Here is an 11,397-nt window from a genome sequence, read left to right on the forward strand (position 1 = left end):
CATAAGGGACTGAAACCACGACACCCCTATGTCTTTTTAATTTCTTTATAAATATTGCCTTCCTAAATAAAAAGACCAAATAGTCAGATCTGATTGGTTTAAGCAGCTGGTAAATAAACTTAAAATTGTGTCTGACAATCTCTGACATTCTGTGACAGATTGCTTGGTGTCCGTGATTAAACAAGCCAAAATAAGAATGTGTGAAAACACAATAATATTACCAGACAACAAATCTTGTTGTAAGAACATTTATTTAAATTTGATCCACAAGGCAAGCCACTAGTGGCAACTAGATTAGTGAACTCCTTCACACTATGGGTATATAAAGTTTTTTTAAAAATCTAATAAAAACAGTAAAAGTATCTAAAAGTCTAACTGCAATACAATCCAGTATTCAAGGCTGAGCATTTCAAATTTAAATTCAAAGTGCCAAAATAGGTGCATTTGAAATTTTTTGTCTACATCACAAACATTACTAAAATGTGAATACATCATAAAATATAAGTTTAAAGAGAAATAAACTGGCCTTATATTTAGGAATAAAACCTCACCAACAACTTTTAAAATGTTATTTAGCAAAATACATGGCAAAACTGTAGTTATATAATATATATTTTTATATAAATAAAGCAATACCATCCCGCTTTTGTACAAACATACAAAGTTAATTTTCTGCAAATCCTTTTGAGAGGTTTATGTTTCATGTATTGTGCGAGTGGAATGTGCAGGGTTCAATTATTTTCAAAATTAAAGTTAAAATGTTTCTCAATTCAATAAAAAAGTATTTGATAAAGTTATTTATTTAAAAAAAAGTATTTGAAAGCATTCTGTGAAGTTTTATGCAAAGAATCCTTTCTGCCACAAATCCATTCACTCATTTAGACAACTATAAATTCTTCCTCCTCAACATTTTTGTATTTTAAACATTTTTATTGTCTTTTTAAAGGGTTTTTTACAACATATTTTGGGGGAAAATTGAGATAGTCACATAAAAAAAAAATTCCAACAGTCTCCCTCAACATTTTTGAAAGTTTTCTGGTATGTCCTTCTGACACACATCTTTTTTATATAGATACACTGAACTAGCAAGAATACATAGTTGTGTTATGCAGGTAAAATGTGTGGTTTTAATATATAATTAAAACCACACATAGAATGAAGATGAAAAAGCTTTATGGCCGAATTTCAGGTTTTGGGGTTACATTGAAATTGCCAGCACCTGTTATATTAGGGCCAAGTTTATGTACAATACTATACTTTGATATTATTGCCCAAGAAATGATTTTTGAGTTTGTACCTTGCATTGTTAAATAATTGCCTTTAAATCTACCACTTTATCTGTGGTCACTGCATCAACCTCAGTCTAGGTGTTACCGACAGCTGATTTATACTGGTGAGGCAGAAACCCCAATTGGCTGCCCAGTCAATCCCTAACAAATTCATGACAAAGCAATAGAAGTGAAGTCACTGGCACCGTGAAGGTGCCAGCTGTGACTAGAAGATAAGTAAATGAGTCCTAAAATGGATTAAAATAGTGGTAGCAGGTTAGAGCAGAGGACTTTGTCCTCCACCCTGATGAGAAAGCAGGTGTTGGTTAGCATTTGTTTCAGGGGCTAAATTCAGATTAAAAAATAATCCCTAAAACTAGGTTGAGATAAAAATTATATTAAGGATAAGTAACAAACTTCATGTTAGTTTTTCAATTTTTTGTATTATGAAAGTAAATATCAACACTATCTATACCAACTGTATATACTTTTTTGGTGCCAAAAGCTCACATGATATAAATTAGCACCAATATTTATATGAGAACAAAACAGTCATGTATTTTTTGAGAAACTAGAAAAAACAAAATAGTATTTAAAGCAGTCATTAACTCCGAAACATTATTCAGAGTGTATTAGACAATATAAGTATGGAACATTTCCTAATTCCATACATTTTGCTTTATTTGTTATTTGCTGTGGCCTATACAAACAAGAAAAAGAATAGTTCGCACAATCAAGCTAAATAGTCAAAGTGTGAGGAGCTCACAGAGCAGGGGCATTTGGACATACACAGCAAAAGATAAATGAGGCCAGTAGATGAACCCACCACCTCCAACATAAGAATATTTAGTTCCACATATCTATTGATAAAAGGGTAGGCCCCAGAGCCAACATCAAGACCAGTCCCATTCTCTTTGGCTTAACATGGCTTATACAAACCATTTTATAAGATTGACATATGGAATGATATCATTATCAATATTCTTCAAGAGAGTATCCCCAATTTCTGAACAAAAAATAAGATTGAAAACATCTGTGGAGTAACACACAGCATCAGCCAATCAGATTATATGAAGTTCCCTATTTAATGTACAGCGCTGCATAATATGTTGGCGCTATTAATAATAATAATTCTAAACTTAAGCAGCTTTATTATGAACCGTTTAGGTTTTTTTTTTGTCAATGTAGACAATAGGCATCAATAGGGAGCCCTAAAGGTACATCAAGTGATTATAGGGGTAGTCCACTAACTCACTAACTGTCCACTAATTAACTGAAATTTATTTAAACTTGATTGCTATAGGAGGAATTATTAGATGTTTCACAAGAACATTTTTTTACTGGTTTTTAATATTTTTTCAACATTCATTAAAAAAAAAAAAAACTCTATATGCTTAAAATGTGTAAATGTGCACCATTTCTTTTGAAAAAAAATGGAACAAAACAACCAAAACAAAAAGCAGGAATGCTTTAAAAGCCAGGGGTCGGCAAACTTTTATGGCCACTAGGCCATTTCAGGGGTGGGCGGGAGCACATTAGACTGGACTCTGAGTCCTGCTCTAATGGCTCCACCCTCCACCAGGAAACACCCCCTGAAGTGGAATCCCTCTCCTTCCGTATGCATCACGTAGGAGAGTGATTTACCTTCAAGGAGCGTTCCCTATTTATCGCGCTGGCGGAAGTATCAACGCCGGCCGCAGTAAATAGGGGAGCCACATCAGAGAGGCAGCACCGGAGCTGCTATTGATATTTGTGGAAAAAGAAGATATAAAGTGAAAATCACTTTTTACATTAGTTTGTTTCAACTCTATCACAATGGATATTATGTTTATATTATTTCTGAAAAGCTTCATTTCTTTGTAAATAAAAAGGCAGACAAGCACAAAAAAATTACAAAAATTGGAAAAAATGTAAAGCATTAACAACAAGCAAGCCCTTGTTTTCAGAAATATTTTCTCTGTAAAATTGTTTAGTGTGACAAAACCATACAGTCATTTAGGTCATCATATCTTAGAGTCATCTTTACCTGACTGTCACCAGTATGGAACAATACAATGAAAAAAGGTTTCATTCTTCAGAATATGTGCATGCAGATTTGAACAGTCTGTAAAGAATCAGACAATCCAGGCCAACCAGGATTATATGACTTTTACTGGACACAGATAAACAGGTATGCACACATTCAAAAGTCAACATAGAAATTACCACTTTTGCAAACTGATAAACATAAGTTTATTTTGCCATGTTTCTTGGACCCTAGTCATTCCTCAAAAAACACTGTGCTCCGAAACTAGGTACATTTTCCAAAAGTAACACACCTTCAGAGCCTGTGCTTTGCCCACGGATTGGTTGAGAAAGCTCCTCGCCCAGACTTTTCCTTGGCAAACTAATCAATCAGTAAGGCAGTAGTTGGGGCAAGAGGCATAAGAATGGGCAGTAATAAGGTACATCAGCTGCACTGAATGCTGTGTAGAGCAATATAACAGCGTACCTTTGTTTTAGAATGAGACCAAAAGGCTTCTAGGTAATGGCTTATGTGAATTTAGGAAAGAAGTACCAGTTGGAGTCTCTGGCAAAAAAATAAAAAAATCAATGTTTTTGTGGAGAAGTAATATTCCATCTATATTGCAAAAGATAATATTTGTAAAAGGCTAAATACAATATTCATCATTATAATTACATCAAATACAAAAGATGAAATCAAAAAAAATTGTCATTTTAGTTTTCCCTTAGAAAACAAGGCAGTAAACTGTTTTAGTTGTTAACTTCTGAACACAGGAAGCATTATCAGCTCAATTTGCTGATCACATGCATGTTTGGTAGATTCATTATCCTTCAGGAACAAACCAAACCAATAACTGCACATGTTTTTCTTTACTAGGAGCGGAGACTTTAGTGTCACATTCAATATGCGGTAGTATTTCCTTGATGTTGATGATACAAGAAATACACTATAATATCTACCATACTAAAAAAAAAAAATAAAAGTAAAAAAAATAAGGTGCAATTATATCCAATATATTTTCCAGGCTTCAGAATTTTTTTTGAAATGGGTGAATAGACATATATATATATATTTTTTTTTTTTTTTTAATAACAAATGCACTAAAGAACAGCAATTAAAGCTTAACATTTACATATAATTTTCATACGTTTAGCTTAGCCTGTTTATTAATAGGAATCTGCCTATAAATATATAGGTAGAGTACAAAAAACTACTGTGCTTACAAACTTTGCCTGCGGTCAAAAAAAAATTACAGGTGAAAGAAAATGGTGGCATGGTGAACAGCTTTTATAAACATGGCGTAACCTCTTGATTGTACAGCAAATGCCATTTTTTTTCCATAACAGACATTTTTGAAAGGTTTTTTTTTGCAATTTCTTCTAAACTAGAAAATAACAATTTGTTCAATGTTGTTTGGTCTACTTTTCCATTCTACAAAACAAAAAGCTTTATGTCCAGCTGTTGGTTTTCAAAGTAGTCTTGGTGGGAGTCGCTGCTTATACATTCCTGCAAGAGCTTTGGCTGCGCTGAAAATCATCTGTCTGCGGGACATGCCTGTGAAAGCCACATGCCAATCAGTCCTACTGACATGTGGTAGACTTCTCTCCAGTACCTCACCCACTGTCACCGACAGGCCAGACCACCTGAGGTTGTAGTCCTGCGGGGTAAGATTTTGGGCCTATGAAAGGAAAATAAAACAGAACAATTAACTATAAATACTCAGCTAATGCAGTGTGATAACAGGTATATAGGTTGTAAAACATTGTATTAAAGTGGACATCTTTAATGAGTCCCTGCAAGCATTATGTAATGTCAAAAAATTGTCAGTGCTCAAGGAAACAATGCCACTGCCTGAAGTTAGAAAGCCAACTCAATGGGTCTGATTTATTAAAGCTCTCCAAGGCTGGAAAGGATAATCTTTCATAAGTGAAGCTGGGTAATCCAGCAAACCTGGAATGGATTTCTTCAAAGGCATTTGCTAGCAAATGTTTTCAGTTCTAGACCAGATCCATTCCACGTTTGCTGGATCACCCAGCTTCACTGATGAAAGTGTATCCTCTTCAGCCTTGGAGAGCTTTAACACCCCTAGTGTTATATATAAAAATATTAACATTGATCAACAATATTCTTCAATCGGAGCTACAATAGCCTAAGCAAAAAGAAAAAAAAAGGAAACAAACCTGCTGTACATATTCCAAAGGCAAAGGTGTAGCTTGTGTGAAGGTTTCTAAACGTATTCCATGGACTGGATCATCCAAAATAACACAACCAATATCAAACCACCTAAAACACAACATCATAAGCAAAGATGAATCACACTATTTCACTGCAAGAATAGGAATCGATAAAATACAAAATAAATATATTTTTTTATTTCTGCAAAGAATCAGGAATTTTTTATGGGGTAAATGCAACACAGAAAAATTTGTGAATGTTGTTTATGTTGCTATTCAAGTAATTGAGAAATTAGATTTGAGGGAAATTTAAACAGACATAGAAGGAATTGGGATAATAGTTGTATGTCAAAGTGACCAAGATGGTATTTTTTAATAACTGTATAATTGCTCAAACTAGCTTCGCAATACTTGAAAAATGCTTTTGAAACCTGAGATAAAGCTTCCTAGAGACAGAGAAATGAGTGTTTGACAAAAACATTCGGTCAATAATTTTTGGTGTGAGGCTGTAAACTTCAGGCTACAAGCTGTGATTCAGCATCAATGACTAATGCTTACTTGTCAGGCAGAAGCTCTGCAATGAAGTTTTCTACTGACACAGCAGGCTGCTTCTCATGGATCACACCGCTTCGGCGTAAACCGTCTATTCTTTCCTGAGCTCCCTTGAAATAAATCAGAAAAAAAGAGTGTAGGTTGAGTCACAAAGTACGTGGCAGAACTAAACAACAAGCTATGACAAGGCATTAGGACTATAAAACTGCAACCATGGCGGTATACAAATAAATAAACAATATTACAAGCTATAAGTTTTATCAGTACATCAGCAATCAGTCTGTAAAAATAAAAAACTGTCTTATAGGAAATCTACTCAATGAATCTTGCAGTCTGAAATGGACATAGCACTTACCTTTAATCCAGCAGCATACCCAACAGGCTGTGGTGCAATATTCGACTGCCCATTTTCCCCTGTTACAAGAGCCATGCCAAACATCTCCTGAAATGCATCACGGACAGCCGCAACTTTCACCTCTTTGTTAGAGGTCACTATTAGGTCAAGCTCTCCTCCAGATCCTGCACAAAAATAGAAACGTCAACCTACAGGTTATACAGCCAAGCAACAATCACAGTGTGATTTTCTCAGAGAAACGTCAAAAAAAAAAGAATGGCTTAACCACCACTGTGTAATCCTCCTCAATAATATCCTTTTAGATAAGTACCCATGCAGTAAGCACAATCTATATCCCTAACAGGACATCAGTTTCAATACCAGTAAGTTGCAGCACACCAAAAGTCAGCTGAAGCAAAATGATTAAAGCAGAAGTAAACCTAAAACAAAAAAAACACACTTACCTATAAACCCGCATCCGTCAGGAGGTTTCTTCTATCGGGTCCCGCGTTGTACCGGTATGCAACTTTGGCCCGGTGCACAGGAAGCGCTGGCTGCCGACATTCTTCGCTCTTCTTACGGATTCTTCTTCCTGCATCACCAGATCTCGCATTGCACAGGTGTGAGATCATGTGACATAGATTGGGGAAAAAGTTGCGATTTCACTGCGCAAGTGTGAGATCGGCATTTTTTTTTTTCTATTGATGTACGGACCAAGAGCTCTGTGGCGATCAAGATTTAAAAGGGGCCGTGCTGCCCCCCTTTTAAAAAACAAAAAAAAATGTTTACTTTAAATAAAGGGGTTGTCTACCCTTCTATGCAAGGTAAAAACACTGAGTTTAGGTACGCTTTAATGTCACGATGATCAGCAAAGATTTTTACTGTGCCGATTGTGGTGGCAAAAATATTTTTATTTTCAGTTGACTTTTGGTGTGTGCCAATTTATTGTTTGCTGGGCTAACATACCAATGTAAAGAGAACAATGTAGAGTGTGGAGTCTGAAGCAGTGTCACAAATGACATTTATTTTTAGATAAAAAAAAAAAAGTTAATAATGACAAATTGCTTTTAGCACACTAAGGAAAGAAGCTCTCAGATGCATGTACAGGTAGTCTCCGGGTTAAGGACATCTGACATACGAATGCCTCCTAGATAGGAATAGGGCTTTACAGAGGCTTGGAGGGGGGAGTTGCACAACTTGCAGAAGAAACCTTTAGCTAAACACAGCTGAGGTTGTGTTAACCTCCCAAGAGGTAACCCCAAGTGTGACAAGGGGTAAAAAAAACAAAAAAGCTGAAAGCGTTAATCCCCAAGTCACACTCGGGGTAGTTAAAAAAGTAAAAAACAAACACTTACCTGTTTCCCATCGGCATCCTCAAGGCTCCTGCCATCCTCTGGCTGCGTCCTCTTCGATCTCGATCTGTCAACCGGAGTTCCCGGTGACGTTGGCGCGGTGGGACTTGCAAATTATTTTGTATTGCATACAATACAAAGTAACAGTATTGAATGCAACAGACTGTATTTATATGTCTAAAAGCAGTACATTTTGTTTTTCATGAAAATGTATTTTTCAGTATAATATAATAGTATGAGTACAAAAAAGTTTGAAACACAAAATTATGTCAAAGTTTATTAATAAACTTATTATAAATGTATTTTTTTAAGATGTATTTACTTTGACATGATTTTGTGTTTCAAACTTTACTATACGCATACTATTATATTAGACTGTAAAATACATTTTCATGAAAAACAATGTACTGCTTTTAGACATAAATCCGGACAGAAATGAACCGTCTAGAAAGTTAAGGACTGAGCTCTTTCTGCAGCCTCTTGTAACTCTTTAATGACCAAGACAAACTCTGCAGTTGATTCTTTTTGCATATCAAAGCACAGCTTGCTCCAGAAGTTAATGAATGTCTAGGCTCCATAAAGTTTTTTTTTGCTTTGATTGTGAATAACTCACAGTGAGGATTTTATACAGTAACTGACACACACTGCCTAATATGTTGAGACAAACATCTGTCCTAACTGCATTTATTAAAATATTGTACCTGTTCCGACTTACATACAAATTCAACTTAAGAACAAATCTACAGTCCCTATCTCATATGTAACCTGGGGACTACATGTAACTGCAGCTGTATCCATACCAAAAATGAAACCCACGAGAAATTGTGTGAATAGCACTAAATATGTGGATGTCTAAACATTACATACGCCACTGGAAATACCTTAGTATGTCAACATGATATACCAATCATAATTCCATTTAAATATAAAATGGATTTTCTTTATTTAAAAATAGTATGTATATGTCCCTTTAACACAGTGAGTTATGCAGACTATCAGCTCAGCAACACTGCCCTACCACATACCTTTTAATGTTTCTATGGGAGTTTATACAAGCATATAAAGCAGGCTTTTAAAACACTTGTAAATGCCTGTAAATTTTTCAGTTTGTTTCCAATTGAAGAGTTTATGAGCAGTTAAATTTAAAACACAGCAAGGAGCGTTCTCTAAACACTCAAAAACATGCCTCCTACAAACCCTCAAATGTAGACTAGCCTATAGGAATTTCAAACATGGGCGTTTAACCACTCAGGTTAAATGTTGGGAAACAGTCTGTGTGCACAAAACAGCCTTCTGAAGGGATGGGAGAATGTACAGAGAGGAGCACAACTGTGGAATCTGTATAAATTAATCTGTCTTGTAATTTTTACTTTTGTTTGTTAATGAAGTCATTGAGTGGCACAGAACTGGCAGTGAAAAGAATAAGACAAAAATGGTAGTTATGGTAAACATTGGTTTTCATTCTGTCACCAAACAATAGGTTCAACTATTGAGTGGTGGTTTCGACAAGCTTTTGGTTAGCTCCTATAATTATAGAATATATCTTTTCATATCATTTACATAACATGGTAGAGTTTCACAATAATGATTCATTTATAATGCTTTACATCCTTCACAAAAATAAATGACTTCAGAGAAAATGAAAATTCATGATGGTAATTCCTTTTGTTCATTGTACCAAGTATGAATACGGTGTGGGAATAAGCCCCACTGTTTCTAAACTGCACTGAACTACAAATCAGCAATTCCAATAATATGTTGAGAAAACCATTAGCTGGGACAACATAATATGTACATGTCTGTATATGCCAGAGTTCTTCACTTACGGATATATGGAGCCATGCCTGGGTCCAGGGTGGTGATCACACTCTCTACAGAATGTTTGGTCTTATCCAGCACAGTCTTCACCATGGGATTTCCAGCCACTCCCTGTAATGAGCAGAAAAGTATTTATTGGGACTTTGTTAGGCATGCACAAAACTACAAAGTACATGGCTAAAGGAAAAAAAGAAAAAAAAAAAAGGAAAATGTATCCAATTAGTGCAAAGATCTCAGTCTCATTTCACATGTTTGTCAAAAATTTTACATTATTAGATAAACAAAAATGAAGTCTTCTTTAAACATACAGCTGGGCTATGTTTACACTGGCAATTCCTCATGCCAGGGCACCACTTCCTCTCTGCTACATGTAGTGTTTCCCAGTGACACTTCGACAGGGAACGCATAGGGGTGTCCGCCAGCTGTCAAATGTCCACACAAATACAACCTATATATCACACGTGGGCAGGGCCAGAGTATAGCAAAAGAGTGACCATATGTAAAGATGATATGATAGAGGCAGGGAAAAAAAGTGGGATTATTATGGTGTGTGAGGTAGGCAGTTCACCAATAGTACAATTGTAAAGCTTTGAGCTTCACACAATCTAATACAAAGGACTACAGCAAGGTGAAGCTCCAGGTTTTAACTGTGCATTAAGGCCAGATCAAATTCTCCATTTATTTCAGTGCTTCACACAATCTAATACAAAGGACTACAGCAAGGTGAAGCTCCAGGTTTTAACTGTGCATTAAGGCCAGATCAAATTCTCCATTTATTTCAGTCAAACTGGTGTGAAAAATCATGAATTTTAATGGAGCCTGATCACTGCATTGCAGCATAAAATTCCCACAGGCTGCATATTTTGTGTGCTAAGCAACCTAATAAAATAACTGGTAAACACACAAGAATGCATGTTTCCTGAATTTACTGACTCTGTACTATGGTAAAGAACTAATATTGAATGTTTTGTCCCCTAATTCCTACTTTCCACCATTTTTTATAAATACAGGAAGCCACACCCATAAAAAAGAAAATGTATCTATGTGTCACAGCTCTAAATCAAGAGACTGAAAAATGGAATTTTCCAATACAATGTATATCTTCACCTTAATGAAGCCCCAGATGCCACCAGCAGTAGGTCCTTCATTCTGAACAACATGCATTCGGGGATCTTCTGGCTCCTCTGGAAAGGTAATGGATGATCCTACAGTACTGGCAGGATGTTGTGTAACAGGATTTGGCAGCACTGCAACATAAAGAAAACAAATTAGAAACATTGCATTATCTTCCAATCATTCTAAACTAGCCATACATTTTACAATTTGATTTTCGACACTTTGTTTTCCAAAACTGTGATGTGGAGGCCTACTGTAACCATATACAGACTTTCCCAATCACTTTGTGAGGTGCATGTCAGCTTTACACAAAGCAGTAAAGGCACGTAATAAACTAACTCAGCTTTCAGTATTTTAGGATTACATTGACACATACAAATAATTTTCTTGACCTGGATACTTTCCAAAGACTAGAATTGAGCCGCTCAATGAAACTTAGAATGATGGTTTGAAAATCTATGTTCATAAGAAACTCCTAATATTGTAGTCATTCCTAATATTGTAGGTCCGCTCCTAATATTGTAGTCATTGACTTCGTATTGCCCTGGTCATTGACCTAAAACCAGACATCACTTGCTGGATGCTTCTGGGTCAGTGATTCAAAAGGTACAACTGCCGGAGATCAGTATTCAAGCTCTTCGGAAGGCACAAATAACTCTGAAGTACAATTTTCTTTAAAATCTTTACAAATGTTTGCTGTAAAAAGAGTAAATTTCAATATAGTATTCATTCATTAAAGAGACATTTAAAATAGACCTGTACATTGGGAAAACAACAG

At 35.6% G+C, this 11,397-nt stretch overlaps 1 protein-coding gene across 2 annotated transcripts in view; it reads right to left on the minus strand.

Moving 5' to 3' along the window:
• Positions 1-234: 234 nt before the first annotated feature.
• PRRC1 (proline rich coiled-coil 1) overlaps positions 235-11,397 on the minus strand; it is a 17,455-nt gene continuing 6,292 nt past the window's right edge. For both annotated transcript variants that reach the window (XM_072416011.1, XM_072416010.1), the window contains 6 exons: positions 10,611-10,750; positions 9,512-9,614; positions 6,355-6,518; positions 6,006-6,109; positions 5,454-5,556; positions 235-4,951 (listed from right to left, as the gene is read on the minus strand). In XM_072416011.1, coding sequence (XP_072272112.1) covers positions 4,742-4,951; positions 5,454-5,556; positions 6,006-6,109; positions 6,355-6,518; positions 9,512-9,614; positions 10,611-10,750 — 824 coding nt within the window. In that variant the 3' untranslated portion in view covers positions 235-4,741. The remainder of the gene's footprint in view (positions 4,952-5,453; positions 5,557-6,005; positions 6,110-6,354; positions 6,519-9,511; positions 9,615-10,610; positions 10,751-11,397) is intronic.

The sequence above is a fragment of the Pyxicephalus adspersus genome, chromosome 6 (assembly GCF_032062135.1).
Source record: "Pyxicephalus adspersus chromosome 6, UCB_Pads_2.0, whole genome shotgun sequence".
Classification (NCBI taxonomy): Eukaryota; Metazoa; Chordata; class Amphibia; order Anura; family Pyxicephalidae; genus Pyxicephalus; species Pyxicephalus adspersus.